Source organism: Talpa occidentalis, unplaced genomic scaffold (genome assembly GCF_014898055.3).
Source record: "Talpa occidentalis isolate TD23 unplaced genomic scaffold, MPIMG_talOcc4v2.1 talOcc4.10, whole genome shotgun sequence".
NCBI classification, from domain to species: Eukaryota; Metazoa; Chordata; class Mammalia; order Eulipotyphla; family Talpidae; genus Talpa; species Talpa occidentalis.
This window is the reverse complement of record NW_023600993.1, coordinates 28,370,355-28,386,166: the sequence shown is the minus strand read 5'-3', so window position 1 is coordinate 28,386,166 and position 15,812 is coordinate 28,370,355. Positions and strand designations below refer to the sequence as shown.

At 47.0% G+C, this 15,812-nt stretch overlaps 1 protein-coding gene across 2 annotated transcripts; it reads left to right on the top strand.

Annotated features, from left to right (window-relative positions):
• The first annotated feature begins 789 nt into the window (after positions 1–789).
• On the top strand, positions 790–14,827 carry CX3CR1 (C-X3-C motif chemokine receptor 1). 2 transcript variants are annotated; one of them, XM_037520047.2, is made up of 2 exons: positions 790–850; positions 11,322–14,827. In XM_037520047.2, exons 1-2 carry the CDS (start codon positions 818–820, stop codon positions 12,399–12,401), a joined length of 1,113 nt encoding a protein of 370 aa, XP_037375944.1. In that variant the 5' UTR covers positions 790–817; the 3' UTR covers positions 12,402–14,827. The 2 variants fall into 2 exon arrangements, with proteins under 2 accessions (XP_037375944.1, XP_037375952.1); XM_037520055.2 differs by lacking the exon at positions 790–850 and adding an exon at positions 9,964–9,985.
• The last annotated feature ends 985 nt before the right edge of the window (positions 14,828–15,812 follow it).

Below are 15,812 nucleotides of genomic sequence, written 5' to 3'. Positions count from 1 at the left end.
GAACAAGTTGGCCAGGGCAGGAGCATGAACGGAAGAGTCAGGGCCCAGGCAGCTCCCCAGGTGATGGAGTGGAGGTAGCAGGAGAGGTAACAGGAAAAGGCCCTGGGTCACTTGGTGGTTGTGGCCTGTGTCCATCAGATGTGTAACATTCCTTGACAAAAGTACAGGGAGCCACTGAATACCTTGAAGGAGGGAGCGTGAAGAACAAAATAATTGTTAAGCATCTACCAGATGCCAAGCACTTAGTAGGTGAGTTGTGTACCTATGTATCTCAAACACAACATGATTATATTCTCCTAAGAATTTCATTAAAATGCAGAGTAGGCCTAGGGTGGGTCAGAAGTGCTGCCTTTCAATAAACCCCCACCGTCTGGGGCCTCACTTTGAGGAGAAATGCTGTAGCTGTAGCTCCTTTAATCTTTTCCTCAATGCTGTCCCGATCCCTTTTAGGGATCGGGAAACTGAGGCTCAGTAGGTTTTCGTGTTTGCCTGAACGCAGGCCATGAATGACTGGCACTGTTTCCTGTGATCTACTGTGGTGCGGTAAAACAACACAGCTCCCAAATTTGCACTCCTCCAGCTGCCTCTGGGTCTGTCCCCAGGCTCCTGTCTTCCAGTTTAGTAAATTCAGACCCTCCTGTCATCAGCTGGCCTCCAGTGTGGAACTTCTCAACATGTCTGCGGTAGTATCTAAAGATAGCCTGCTTCACAGGAAACTAGACACTATTGGCTAACGTTGCAAATAAAGATGCCCTCTGAAGGAGAGGAAAGGAAACACTGTCTCCAGAATCTGCGTGGCACAGGGTGGTAGACTGGCATGTCCAGAGGTCCCATCCCAGGTCCAGCTCAGGTAGGCACAGAGTACACTGCGTCTCCTATGGGGTGGAGGGTCCAGGCACAGTGGTCAGAGTGGCTAATGATGCTGGTTTGCTTTACATACCAAAGAGAGATCTTTTCCTTGAGGATGTCACAGCCTTAACCACAAAAAGGCTCGAGGAATTGGGATGGAGGGAGGTGATTAGATTGTTCATGGTACACTCGACATGATTAGAAGCATCAGGAATCATATTTTAGGGACATGGAGAAGAGCTCATGATTTGACATTAACTTAAAAAAAGCATCATAAAAAATTATATGGGCGAAAAAAATTATATGGGCGATACTAAGGAATTATTGTTAACTTTTTAAGGTGAAAATATTATTGAAATTACTATTAAAATCATTTTTCTTTTAGAGACTCACACTTAACTATTTGTGGGTGAAATGTTATGATGTCTGAATTTTTAAATAATCCAGTAGAGCGTGAGGTGGGGAATCAAATTATTGACTGTGCATTGCTAATTGTTGAAGCTGGGTGATGGATGCATACAGGTTCTGTCTGTTTTTATATATGTTGGCAAACTGTATCATAAAAAGCTTTACAAATAGCGTCTTCTGTTTCCAAAATTGAATTCCAAAAAAAATTCTAAATGTTTTACATTTTTTGGTTGTCTTTCTCAGTTAATAACGATAGCATTCTGGAGAGCTCAAGTAAAAACTTACTGGGGTGCAGTGCAATACATGCGTGACGTTTAAATGTGCATACATTAGAATTATCTTCAACTCAAAACTTTTGGAAATCGCATCAATATGGGAAAATGGGATAGATTGTTCTTTGTAAATTATATTTAATAAAGATCAGAGGGCCTCCCCTTGTGGTGCAGCGGTTGAGCCTGGGCTGAGAGGCTGCCTGCAGCCTCTGCAGCGCCAGTTCGTTCCCCGGCCACAGGCGAGGGTCCCACAAAAAAAAAAAAATAAATAAAGATCAGAATAGTAACTTGTGGAATTGTTTGTGCCCTTCTAGGAAAAAGAGAAAGTTAAATGGCATTCTGTATGTTAAATATAAATATACTTAATATGAATATAAAAATTGGAATCAGGGCCTCCCCGGTGGTGCTGCAGTTGGGCGCAGGGCTGAGAAGCTCCCCGCAGCCTCTGCAGCGCCGGTTCGATCCCCGGCTGCTCCCCGGCCACCGGAGGAGGGTCCCACATGGTGCGCAGACCTCTCCTGCCGCCCGCTGCTCCCCTCAGCAGTGTATAAATAAATAAAAATAAATCTTTAAAATAAATAAATAAATAAATAAGGAGATTGACTTTGAGTTGATAATCCTTGAAGTTGACGAGGTATATAAAATTCCAAGGACACTGCCTGGCCCAAATATGGTGCTTAAGAAGCAATGTAGATCATCCTTGGAAAGTGAGGCTGCCAGGGTGTGTACACTTAACTTTCAGATGAGGTTATGAGGGGCAGGAGAGGAAGGAGACGCCAGAATCTACCTAATTCAATACCAACTTCGTTTCCTTCCCGTCCCCCACCCCCAAGAGGCACCCGTTCTCACCCTGACCAGGCTGCAGAGGACAGCCATCTCAGAAAGGTCCTCCCAAACCAGAACCTTGGGGCCCCAGGGAACCCCCTTCCAGGATCTGGGTCATTTGGTGCACCCTCCTCCCCCAGCTCAACCTCTGACCTGGAACACAATTCTCAGCTACTCCTGTTTTAAACAGGTTTAAACTTTGCTCCTTGAAAATGTGCAGAAGGCCTCCCTGGTGGCGCAGGCACTGTGAAGCTGTCTGCAGCCTCTGCGGTGCAGATTCAATCACCGCCGGCCTCAGAGAAACCCATATGGTGAGGCAGACCTCTCCTGTCTTGCCTGCTGCTCCCCTCAGCAGTGTATTTCGTCAGCCTGCCTGTTCTGTTCCCCGCTCTGTCTCTGGTGAATCCTCTCACCCTCCCACACATCTGGCCTATACCCTGGCTCCTTTATAAATAAAATTAAAAAAATTTTAAAAATTAAAAAAGAAAAAGAAAAAGAAAATGTGCAGAAACAGCCCCTGCACTGGATGGACTTGACAGAGAGGCGAGTTGCTACTGTCCTGTATGGTCATAGTCAGGAGCCTGGAAGCCATGTCACACGGATCCAGCTTCTGACTTTTTTGAGGAAAGGTTCTGATTCCCAGCGACACGTCCGGAGTTCCGAGGGTATGTGCTTTCCATGTCACACTCTGCCGGGAGAGCCACAGCCAGGCTGAGGCTTCCAGGTGAATCCTGACCCTGCCTGACCTCACCTCCTGGGCCCCTCCCCAACCCCCCCTAGAAAGTGCTGGTGGCAAGCAGGCTGGAAATCCCCAGCTGAGGCCACCAGCTCAGACCACCCTGGGAGCCTCCACACCTCATCTTTTGGTCTGGCCAAAGTGCAACTACCTGAATCGTGAGTTTTACCAGGGAAGAAAACCTTTATTTAGCTCATATCTTTAAATATCTTCCTAAGCCTCTTTTCCCTAAGTCTGTGCTCATTGTAATTCTAGCATATTCCAAGAACAGCATGCAGGGTAACTGCTTATTAAAAATTGATCTCCCAGCTAACCACCACCCAGGCAGTGGGAGAGAATGCTGATGGCCCCCCACACTATCTCACAGGTTGCTTTCCAACCACTATTCTTGCCGCCCACCCCCATGTTACCATGATCCCAAATTCTGGTGTCATTGCTTCCTTGTTTTCTCTTAGAGTTTTTGACCTCTATCTGTGTGGAGTCCCACAATAGGTCTGCTTTCTTGGTTTGCATTTTTAAAATGTATCCTCATTGAATATGGTTTTTCATTCTAGAAGAGTTCCAAAATTCATCTAACTACTATTCACTACCACTCTAATAGTATTTATGATGTCAAACCTGAGTCTCAATGAGGTCATTACATTGTCTAATGTCACTATAGGAAAATAAAAATTAAGATACTTTCATTTAAAAAAATGTGTCCTCATTGTAAGAAATGGAGTTGCACATGCAAAAATGTTCATACAATGTTGTTCGCAGTGGCCCCATCCTGAAAACCACCCAGGCGTGTGCAAACATAGAACTGATGAGGCTCACATGGTGGCATCCTGGACAAGAACGACAATGAATGGACCACAGCCACAGTGTGCATGACATTCTTCCAGAAATGTTGAGATGCATCTACTACAGGTACCTGCAGAATCGGTCCATTTCTGCAGGACCTCTAGAAAATGTGTCTCCACCAGACAGCGTTTCTATCTTCATGAGCAAGAATTATTGCTTTGCTCTCAATCTCCTGCAACTTAGAGTTGTAAACTAGTTCAGACAATGAAAAGGAAAGAGGTATCTCAGTCATTTTTTTTTTAAAGATTTATTTATTTATTTATACAAGCACTGGGTACAGTCAGAAGCATGGGAGGGTGAGAGAATTCACCAGAGCCAGAGCGGGGAGCAGAACAGGCAGACGGATGAAATACACTGCTGAGGGGAGCAGTGGGCACGGCAGGGGAGGTCTGTCGCACCATGTGGGACCCTCCCCGCCAGGTGGGGATCGAACCGGCACTGCAGAGGCTGCAGGCAGCTTCGCAGTCCAGCGCTCAGCCGCTGCGCCATCAGGGGAGGCCCCTCTCAGTCATTTTTTTAAATCTATTTCAAAATCATTGATAATTTTTTCTTGTAGTTCCCTAGTGTGGAAGTTAAGCCTCCCCATGAACCCCTCTTTGCCTTGTGCTGTGGCTCTCCCTGCATCTTTACGGGAGTCTTCCATTCAGACTAAACTGGAATTTCCTGAAAGTGCCCCCAGAACAGGTGAATTGTCCTAACCTCACTATCTTCTCTTCCTTCTGCTTCTACCATATTCTCTCATACCCTCTCTGCCCCAGGAAACCACCGTGTGCTCAGACCCTCAATGCTTTTGACTCCACCCCCTCTGCCCTGCTCACCTCCACGTCTGTCTACCTGTAAGACCCTCCCAGGCTTTAAGACTCAGCTTAACTGGTCCTGACCTTGGGATTCCCATCATTTATATTCTGTCACAAATGATAATAAGAACTTACAGTGGCTGTCTCTTAAATCTTTTTACCGCCACAGAATTGATCGTGGTGGCTAGTGTTGGGGAACTTAATTTAAATTAAAACTTTCTCACCATAGAAAATCTCCACAAAGTATTTTTTATATAATACTTTTATTTTTTAATAAAAATTCAACCACAATGTGCATCATAGGCAATCCACTAAGAGGCTGCAAAGGCAGAAAAAACAACTCACCCTTTTATATGTAGCCAAGCAGACACAGTCCCTTACATGTGAGTTCTTACATTAATCAATGACAAGCTCTCAGAGAGAGGATTTCACCGTCACATAGTTCATCCAGCTTCACCATGGTGATGGGGTCACCACCCAGAGAACTATGGACTGTCTCTTCTCTTTGTGATGGGAGATGGTGCCTCCTCAAGTTGGGCTTCTCCTCTCTCAGAGACCCTGGAAGGCTGGGTGCTGTCGATGTCTGTATTTCAAGGAGGTGGCATCCAGGTTACTGAGAAAGACATTCTTGGGTCACAAAACTGACAGAAGAAAAAAATCACATTTTCAAAAGGATGTAAATCCACTTTTCAAAGTGGGCCTCCCCTGGTGGCGCAGCGGTTGAGCGCTGGGCTGCAAAGCTGCCTGCAGCCTGTGCAGCGCCGGTTAGATCCCCGGCCACGGGCCAGGGTCCCACATGGCGCACAGACCTCTCCTGCTGCGCCTGCTGCTCCCCTCAGCAGTGTATTTCATCAGTCTGCCTGTTCTGTTCCCAGCTCTGGCTCTGGTGAATCCTCTCACCCTCCCGCGCTTCTGACTGTACCCAGTGCTTGTACAAATAAATTAAAAAATAATAATAATAAATCTTTAAAAAAAAAAGTAAAATCTTAAAAAAAAAAAGAGAGGACAACTGGATAAACAATGTGGTGTGTATAGATAGATATAAAAATATGCTTTTTTTAAAAAAATGAGAGGAGAGAGTACTTAGAAGTTTTCTTCAGTAAATGCCCTGAGACAGAAAGAGGCAAGAGGAATCGCTTTCCTTATTTTCAACAGAATTAAGTTTGTTTTTAATTTTGATGTGTCCTTATCTGTGGTGAAGAGACTTAATAAATACTCAACTAATTAATAATTAATAAAATAAGCTACTGTTTTCCTTCATTATTTAAAAAAAAAAAAACCCATGAAGCATTTCTTTTCAAATCTTCACAATTTAGTTTGACAGAGAAAAATAAAAGTACTTTGAAGAGGAGAGTGTAGGCAGGTGAGTGACTCCCGAACAAAGGCAGCTTCTCTACAGGGCAGACCACTGAGAACTGAGCAGGGGGTTCGGCACCTGGGTTGGGGGGCTTGGCACCTCGGGGGGCTCGGCACCTGGGATCAGCTTTTCTCCTGCTGCTGGGTTTTGGCATGGGGTGTGCCTTCAGCCCAAATAAAATGCTGTTTGGTGGATAATGCATGTTATTTTAGGTGGCTTTGTTGCTGCAGGAATAGGGTGCGCTTATTTACTTGTAAAGCGGAAGGCAGTGCAAATAAAATGTGCCCTTATCCCTCCTTAGCATGGCAATTGAGGTCCCTGCACTTCCTTCTCTGGCTTCTCAGCCTTAGCGCTCTGTCTCTCCACCCTAAGGGGTGTCTCTTGTAAAAACAGTTGTCATTGTAAACAGGACCTTGAAACCAGGGTCCCAAAGAGCCAGTATATGGGCTTGGCAAGAGACCTTCCTGTCTAGCACAGGGTGCAGCTCAAGGGGTCAGGACTCCGAAAGGACAACTCCACTCTGTCTCCAAAGAGAGCTCGTGTGAACGCTCACAGGAGACCCGCCTAGAAGCTTCCATTCCCTGGGCGGCCGTCTCTATTGCTTTCCCTGGCCCAGGACTCAAGATGCTCTTTAAGATGCTTCCTTCTGTTGTTGAAAATTGAGCCAGAGCTGGCTAGGCTCCTGAAGATGATCTGGGCCAACGCGTTCATTCATTTCAGGAACAAGTCTTTGAAACCAGTTGCCTTAATTAAAAAAAAAAAAAATTAAATAGGACTAGTTCAAGGAAGGAAGGAGAGAGGGAAGGAGGGAAACTGAGGCAGAGGAGAGGGTTGCCCCGGGCTCCCAGCCATCCTCCAGGTAGGGGGTGGAGGGGGGGCAGGAAGGGAGAGAGGGCTGGGGGGCTACACACTCCTGAAATGCATCATATTTGAAGGCAGGAAACAAGCGGACCCTTCTGATTTCAGCCTTTTCCTCTCCAGATAGGAGAGTCCCAATTTGCTCAGCATTTTTGTAGGGAGCTGGGTGCTGGGGGCCCAGCAGCGAGAACCACCTCATGGTGACAGGAGTGATGAGTGACAGCTGGTCCTTCATCTCTGCGCCCCACTTCACCAAGGACCCAAATGTGAGAAGGAGAGGAAGACCATCGAGGGCGGCATCACATATCCTCTTCATTGGCGGGGGAGGTGTGCTGCACCTACTATTTTTCAGTTGGCATTCTAGAAAAAGCAGTGCGGGGAGTATGAAGGATGCATCCTGGCCGAGAGCCTGTCCATGTCTCCCTTGGACAAGTTTCCCGATGTCTCTGAACCCCTGAGGGTTACTTTGCCCAGGGCTGGGGAGTCCTTTCTCAGGTGGGGTTGTGGAGACAAAAGAACAGGGTCTTGGGTATGGAGCAGTTACCAGAACAGCAGCCGCCCGTCCTGCTGAACAGGGCCTTTCTGAGAGTAAGCTCAGGTTCTGCAATTAGCAGCACAAGGACATCCCCACAGGAAAGGAAGGCTCAGGGCCCAAGCAATTCTCAAGTGCCCTTTGGTCCAAAGGCAAAAAATGAAGCCTCACAATTTTCTTGGCATTAGACTCAACCTCAAACCCAGTGTTCATTCAAGGACCCAAAAGCCACATGTGGAGACTGAAGAGGGTAAAACACTAAAAGAAGATGCCCTGGATCCAGAAAATAGTAGGTAGTGCAGAGAAAGCCAAAAGAGAGGGAAAGAACAGGAAAAGAACATCAGGCAGAAAAAGAAGATGGATTTGGGTCCCCATCATGAGAAGGGAAGTCAAGAAAAGGGAAGCTGATTGGAAACCCTGGGTAATGATGACCAAGAAAAAAAAAGTTAAAAAAAAATAAATGCACAGACCTGAGAAAAGGAAGTGGGCTGAGGAAGCAGAACAGCGTGGGCACTGGAGGCCAGCGGTAATTTTACAAAGCAGGTCCTCACAAAATTCATCTCTACTTGTATAAGACACACGTGCACTCAAGGCCCAGCTTCCAAGTTCTGCTTAAACTCTCCCAGCTCGATACCACTTAGTAAAACCTTGCTTCACGGACTAGAGGGCGAGCAGAACCCTGAGGGGGTTTGCATCGCTGCTGGCCACCGCCCTAAGCAGCGGGTTCAGCCTCAGGTCGGCCATCACCAGGGCGCCCCTGCCGCCCTAGTCTGTGGCTGCCCAGCTACGTAGATGCTGGAAAGCCTGGTCTCACTGGCATCTTGCGTGGGGGGTTCCGATGTCCAGGAAATTCCATGTCCAGCCTAAGATGGAAGCTGATTAGCCCCTTGAGGGGCCTTTCACCCACTGTGAAGAAGGTTACCCCTACATCTGGTGCCACTCACATCTGCTATAGTTGAGTCTCATTTTAAGTCCCCTTTAAATGTGCAGGTGAGGACCCAGTCAGGCAACCCATTTCAATATCGAGGTTGCCCTGTAACACACCGACAAGCATGGACTTGGATACAGGAGGTGTGAGACCTAATCTCAGCATTGCTAGCCAACGACCCGGCATGTCCCTTACTTTGTCCATGATTTGATTTTCTTCATGTTTAAATGGAAAGGTTTCCACTGAATGATCTCCTAAAGCATTTTCTGTGTTGACTTCCAGTAGATAAGACTAACAGCTCAATTCAAATCTGCTGGTTATTAGCTTTTTCTGCCTGATGTTTTGTTCCAGATAAAGTGCTAACATTTTCTACATCTCCCTCACTCCCACCCAAGTGCTATCATCTACGACCTGGATCACTGCAATAGACCCCAGCAGTCCTGCCCCTCCTTTCCTCACAGATAATAGCCCGGGCATCACTCAACAGGGCATCAGATTAAACATAGTACTTTTCCTTTTAGAATTGCTGAGGGTGAAGTAGATGATACAGTGTTTAGCAATGAGCCTGGCTGCTTAGTAAAGGGTGTCTTTCCCTTGCTCCCCCAAAAAACCTGAAAACATTTTTCATTTCAGGCAAAATTGAAAAAAAAAAAATAAAACTTTTACACACCAACTCTCCACAGTGCCTGGGGTGGGAGAGAAAAACGCCAACAGCTATAGGCAGTCTAGAGGGTTCCAGAGACCAACATGCTTCTGCTTCCTCACCTGATGTGATTATTAAGTATCTGTTGTAGCAACACACTGTCTCAGGTGCTCCCCTCAGAACAGCTGGGGTGGCAGGAGATGAATTCCCATCGTGCAGGTGAGCAACATCAGGCCAGAGGTTCTAATTCCATTCAAGGTCACCTGGCCGGAGAGGGCAGAGCAGACTTCAGCCTTTGGAAAGCCCAGGTCTGCAGCCCTTCCCACCTGCCTCCCTGCTCTTCCTTCTCAGTGACCCAGGGACACTTGCCTGAAGACTTGTTGGGGGTCCTGTGTGCAAGCCACAGTGCCAAGACTGAAAATCACTCTACCTCATGCAGGTATGGCAAAATCAAGCTAATTTCAGAGCATGAATTTCCTTGGCTGCAGGAAGCACGCGCAAGAAGAGAAGCAAAAGAATTTTAATTGGTCTTGGTGTCCTCTTGAGGTCAGCTTACGGCCCTCTGACTCTGGGGGAGCTGAGGAGAGGGTGGCTAGCCCTGGGACCCTTAATGTGATCCAGCAAGGACCTGACTGCATAGCTGCGAGCCTGGGAAGACACATCGGGGATAAGCCACCTGCACCGCAGTACAATTCCCGTTTCCCCCTAGCGGCTTGCGGCCTTTGAAACTGACACTTGTGTGGCTCACAAAGGGTTGCATATTACTCATTCTATTTGATTTAAATATTATCAATTAGGGTCACAGCTAGCAGTTCCTTTCTGAGAAAAGGACATTGTAGCCTGAAGCAAAGAAAGAGCGACATTTCTCTGGGCTCGAGAGCACCATCCCAGCCTTAGACGGCCCAGGCCCGAAAGCCTTCACCCTGGAAGAGTGTGGGTAAGATGCAAAAGTGGGCCTGGCACCAGGCAGAGGCTGGGAAGGGAAAAGCTGATTCCTAGCTGGGTGGGTTCTCACCTTGGCAAACACACCATCATGTAAAACCATTTTGAAAAGGGCACTGTAGGGTGTGAAAACACCCTTGGGTAAAGAAGTGTGAGCTATGCATTTAGTTGTGGCGGGGAGGGAGGTAGTGACAAGCAGGACCTGCATTCTAAGGGGCTTGTTTGCACTGTCACAAGGAGGGGAGGCCTCGGAGGACCGAGGCAAACAGCTGGCCTTGCAGCCTGGGGTAAGTGAGGACAGAGTCCTGGCTGGGAGGAGAGGGGCCATGGAACAAGTGTTAGCTCCTGACCTATGCATCAATGTCTCATTTTTTTAATTTTTGTTCAGAGAGAAACAGGAAATAAGAGTAGTAGGAAGGGTCAGGCCACAGTGAAGTGTGGGACTGGCAATTATTGGGTTAATTAGCCACAGGGGGCCCAGCCCAGCTGGCTAAGATGGAGCTCCCCCTCCATCTTGGGGCTATCGGTCCTCCTATGATTGTGAAGACCTGGGCAATGGCCACTTGCCCAACCATTCTGGTTTGCTTAGAACAAAGGTTTTCAATGCTGAACTCGGGAAAGTCCCGGGCAAAGCATGACTAGTGAGTCTATGTCAAGTGGGTGACCAACACCTTATCCCTGAAAGAAGAGTAAGACTTATTTCCGAGAGGAAAAGAAATGGCTCTCAAAAAACAAAGATGAGAACTTCAGGGTGTAGGTCCACTCAGATTCTGGCAAGAGTCAGAGGCCTCTCTCTTTGATCTTGGCTTCATGCAGGAGAAACAGGGTCCGGCAAGTAGAGGAGGTGGGACTAAAAGGAGATAGAGAATTGCTTTGGGGAAGTGTAGACTAGGGATGTGAGCTATGGCTGCACTCGTCGCCATCCCACCCTCTCACATGCTGCCCATATTCATCTGTCCCGCTGTCCACACACTGGTCAACTAGCCACCTTTTGGAGAGACTTTCAAAAATCTAAGAATGCAAGATCTGTCTCAGGCTTCACGAGGCCAAGATTCAAATGTTGGCTGGGCCATTTGCTGCATAGTTGTGGGCAAGTCACGGACCCTCCCAGAGACCTGGCTTCTCCTTTTGTAGAGGGTGTTTGTTTCAGCCTCCAACTCAAGACTGCTGTGAACATCAAACGAGACAGCATGTATGACATTGAGAAATGTGTTGGTTGGGGACTCGACTGGTGTTTGGTTTTTTGGCTTACCTAGGGACACTGCCATGCAGAATTCCAATTTTCTTCCTCTGAGAACTAACGCTGTTCCTTGTTTTCTTTTGTGACCCAGGTCCTCACCATGTCCACCATCTCCCCTGAATCAAATTCTGAAATCTTTACGTACGATGAGTCTAGTGAAGCCTGTTACACGGGGGACATTGTGGCCTTTGGAACTGTCTACATGTCCATAGTCTACTCCGTGGTCTTCACCTTTGGCCTCGTGGGAAATCTGCTGGTGGTATGTGCCCTCACCAACAGCCAGAAGTCCAAGAGTATCACCGACATTTATCTCCTGAACCTGGCCTTGTCCGATCTGCTCTTTGTAGCCACCTTGCCCTTCTGGACTCACTATTTGATAAACGAACAAGGTTTTCACAACGCCGTGTGCAAACTCATTACTGCCTTCTTCTTCATTGGCTTTTTTGGAGGCATCTTCTTCATCACCATCATCAGCATCGACAGATACCTGGCCATCGTCCTGGCTGCCAACTCCATGAACAACCGAACCGTGCAACATGGCGTCACCATCAGCCTAGGCGTCTGGGCAGCAGCCATCTTGGTGGCAGCACCTCAGTTCATGTTCACAAAACAAAGTGAAAACGAGTGTCTAGGTAACTACCCTGAGGTCCTGCAGGACATCTGGCCCGTGCTCCGCAACATGGAAGTAAACTTCCTTGGCTTCCTGCTCCCCCTGCTCATTATGTGTTACTGTTACTTCAGAATCATGCGGACACTGTTCTCCTGCAAGAACCACAAGAAATCCAAAGCCATTAAACTGATCCTTCTGGTGGTCATTGTGTTTTTCCTCTTCTGGACCCCCTACAACATTATGATTTTCTTAGAGACACTCATTCTCTATGACTTCTTTCCCAGCTGTGACATGAAGAGGAATGTGAGGTGGATCCTTCAAGTGACTGAGACCATCGCATTTATCCACTGTTGCCTCAATCCTTTCATCTACGCATTTGCTGGAGAGAAGTTCAGACATTACCTTTGCCACCTGTACAGGAAATGCCTGACTGTCCTATGCGGTCAGTCGGCCCATGTCACTTTCTCCCTGTCGGAAACCCAAAGAAGCAGACAGGAAAGCATCATGAGCAGCAATTTTACTCACTACACCAGTGATGGGGAAGCATCCATCCTTCTCTGAGAGGATCACCGAAGGCTCATCCTGCAGAAACCTGAAGTTCTTGAGTCTGACACTGAAAAACGAGGACAGATTTTTTTTGGCTTGTTTTTTACTTGCAAGAAATGATGAACCCAAAGCCCAACAAAACAGCCCTAAAGTGGTTTTGTGAAACAGGCTTAAAATTTGAATGATTTGTGCGTCTCTTATCGTTAATATTAGGACTTGTATCGTTAACGAATGACAAAAGTTCAACTCAGACTGACTTAGCTAAAAGGGGAGGTAATGAGTATTGTTCACATCGTGGTTCAGACAAGTAGCCTGCTGAGTCCTCAGGGAGTGAAGGCTGTGGCTTACCTGTAGCTCAAATTCCCTCTTGCCATCAGATCTGAGTGGTGATGCGCTCCCACACTCATTTGGAAACATGTCTTTCTTCACCTCTAACTGTTACTTCCTTCACCTCTAACTCACATAGGACAGCTTAATCGTCAGAAAGGGACTGCAATCCATGCCTCTCTGGTCCCAAGGTCAGAATTCCCAGAGTGGGGCTTTACTTGGTCAGGGTTATATCACACGCCCATGCTTGGCCAGATGGTGCTTTCTATAGGGCAGGGATAGGTAAGATGCAGCCTCCACTCCAAATTGTGGTTACATAACAGGGTAGTCCCCAGGAAAAGGGGAGGGTCCAAGTTCCCTGCCCCACCCAAGGGAGGGTGGAGCTGAGCAGGGAGGAGGAGAAGCTGCAGAGGAGACTGGGGAAGGAAGGAAGCAGGATGGAGCCAGAAGGAGACCTGGGGGAGGCACATGGAGCCGAGAGACACTTGAAGAAACTACACTTGGCTTTTGGTCGTGGACTGGGTGGAACAGATGTGGGTGAGAGACCCGTGGGGAGGTGACAATGGCAGGTTTTGTCTTGATTTTGATTTTGCTCTTTTCCTCCCAGACTTGTCTGGTTGTTTCTGACCCTTTTCTGTGGGTCCCCACTGAAAGGTGCTTAGGATGTGTGGCAGGTTTTTGGGCCTTGCTCTGGGCCAATCCTGCTTGGGTAGACTTTTACCCACGAGGGGACGGGTAAATTTGGATGCTTGATTTAGAAACTGTATTCCTTGCCTTTCCTGTATTGTTTACTAATTGTATTAAAGTTCCTTTTCATTAAAGTCTCATATGTTTTCTGTTGATGCAGCAGATGACAGAACCTATTTAGAGGAGGCAGGTTTGTGGGGTCTGGGGTACCCCTCTCCCTGCCCTGTAATAGTTAGAGATGAAGGAAGACATGTTTCCAAGGAGCCGGCAGAGTGGGTGCAGTTTTGATCAGATAGAACGAGAGCTGCCCACCAACCCTGCCCTGTGTCTGGACCAGCCTCCCTGACCCCCATGACGCTAGCCAGCATACAATACCAGCCTCCTCTTCATTTACCCATCTTCTACCTTGGCCCTAAACCTAAACTGTTCCCCACCGCCCACCTCATCAAGTCCAGACTTAGGCCTCTGGGATGCTCCCTCACACCCTCCCACCATCACGACTCCCCTCTCCAAGGGTCTCCCCCACCTTCTCAGCCATGTCTCTTCCATCCAGCTCCCAGGTCCAGGGGAAGAAATAGGAAGAGCCCTGGCTCAGAGTGAGAAGGGGTGGTTTCCAATCCCAGGTCTGTTGCTTGCCTGGGGCCAACCAAGCTTCAGTTTCCTTTTCTGTAGAGTGGAGATAACAGTACTTTCACAGAGGGGGCATCCTTCCCAGCCTAAGGAACCAGCCACACACTCCTGCATGGCACAGCCCTCTTGTCTGGTTCCAACTTCAGTTTGCTCCTCACCTGGCTCTGTGCCTCTGCTGTGACAGCTTGAAGGAGCTGCAGGCTCTACTACATGATGCAGCTCAGACACAGAGGAGGCTGGTTCCTACATTGGCACTCAGTAAACACTCCTGGATCTGTGGGTTGATAGCCCCCTGACCCAGCCTACCCAGACTGCCTTACCATTCCCTCCCAGTCAACTCCTGCCTGGACAGACCCATCAGCTTCACACCACAGCCAGCCTGGAGACCCAGGGTCTTGTAGTATTGGGAAAATATTTCGGATGGTCTAAAACCTGAAAAAATGTAATAATGCATCCATAATCTAACCACACTGTTTTCATTTGCCCACTGAGACCTTGTTCAGAGCGTCACGCTTAGAGTTACAAATATAATGTACAATTTTGTAATCTACTTTTTTCTCTTAATGTTAGGTTATGAATAACTGTTTTGTAATGATTATTTTGGAAGACTCTGCCAAGTTGTATACTCACTGAAAGCCTCTGACTCACTGTTGTTACAGAGATCGCCTTGGCATTGGTGTGTTTATTTAATGAATGAGAGAATGAATCATGTTCCATGAAGATCATGTACCGAAATTTACTCACTACTACTCTGTTGATAAACATTTCACTTGTTTCCAATATTTAGTAAATACATACTTTACAGTATTTTTATTTGTGTAATTTCTTCTCTCCTCTTCAGTTATCTGTTTTGTATTAGTCTCTGGCCACGGGGATAATAGGAACTTTTAAGTTTTTACACATACAAATGAAATTAGCATATTATAAAGCTTTTATTGAGCACATATTATAGGTAATATGGGAGCTCAGCTCCTTTCCCAAGATGAGACGAACATCTGCCCTCTGTGATTTAGCATTTTTTTAAAGATTTATTTATGCATACAAGATCTAGGGTACAGGCCAGTGGTGTGGGGGTGAGAGGACTCACCAGAGACAGAGTGGAGAACAGAACAGACAGACTGACTGAAATACACTGCTGAGGGGAGCAGCGGGTGAGACAGGAGAGGTCTGCTGCACTATGTGGGTTGCTCCCTGGTTGGCCGGGGATCGAACTCAGGCAGCAGAGGCTGCAGACAGCTTCACAGTGCTGTGCTTAACCCCTTGCACCACCAGGGAGGCCCTGGAGTCCCAACATGTGACCTTGTGCAAGTTAATTAACATCTCTGAGAATGTTTCCTTATCTGAAAAATGAGAATAAAATGAGTGGCCACTTCTAAGATTATTATGAGGGTTTACTGAGATTATCTACACTAAGCTCATAGCACAGGTCTAGCAAAGGCAGCTCAAGCGAATAGTGGTGACTCTTCTGATGCTTTTTCTTCATATTATTATTAGATTGAAACTTTCTCATGCTATCTTATCCCTGACTTCTTGTTCTCAGTCCTAGAACCACAGAATGTCGATAGTGAGAGAAAATTAAGCCCCAATTAGCATTTTGTGGGTATGGAAAAGGAGACTCAAAGAGGACAGAGGCTGGCCCTGTCATACAGTGAATGAGCGCAAGAGCTCCTGACTCAAGCTCCTGCCTCCTTACACAACTTGATAAAAGATGAGACCAATCTGAAGGTGATTATGGTAAAAAGTACTGTATTTTATATTGTATATTTGAAAGTTAATAAGACT

Coding starts and splice junctions, on each gene's coding strand:
- CX3CR1 (XM_037520047.2), top strand. CDS start 818: ATGTCCAGAGGTCCCATCCCAGGTCCAGCTCAG. Junction 851..11,321: donor CCATCCCAGGTCCAGCTCAG/GTAGGCACAGAG, acceptor TTTGTGACCCAG/GTCCTCACCATGTCCACCAT.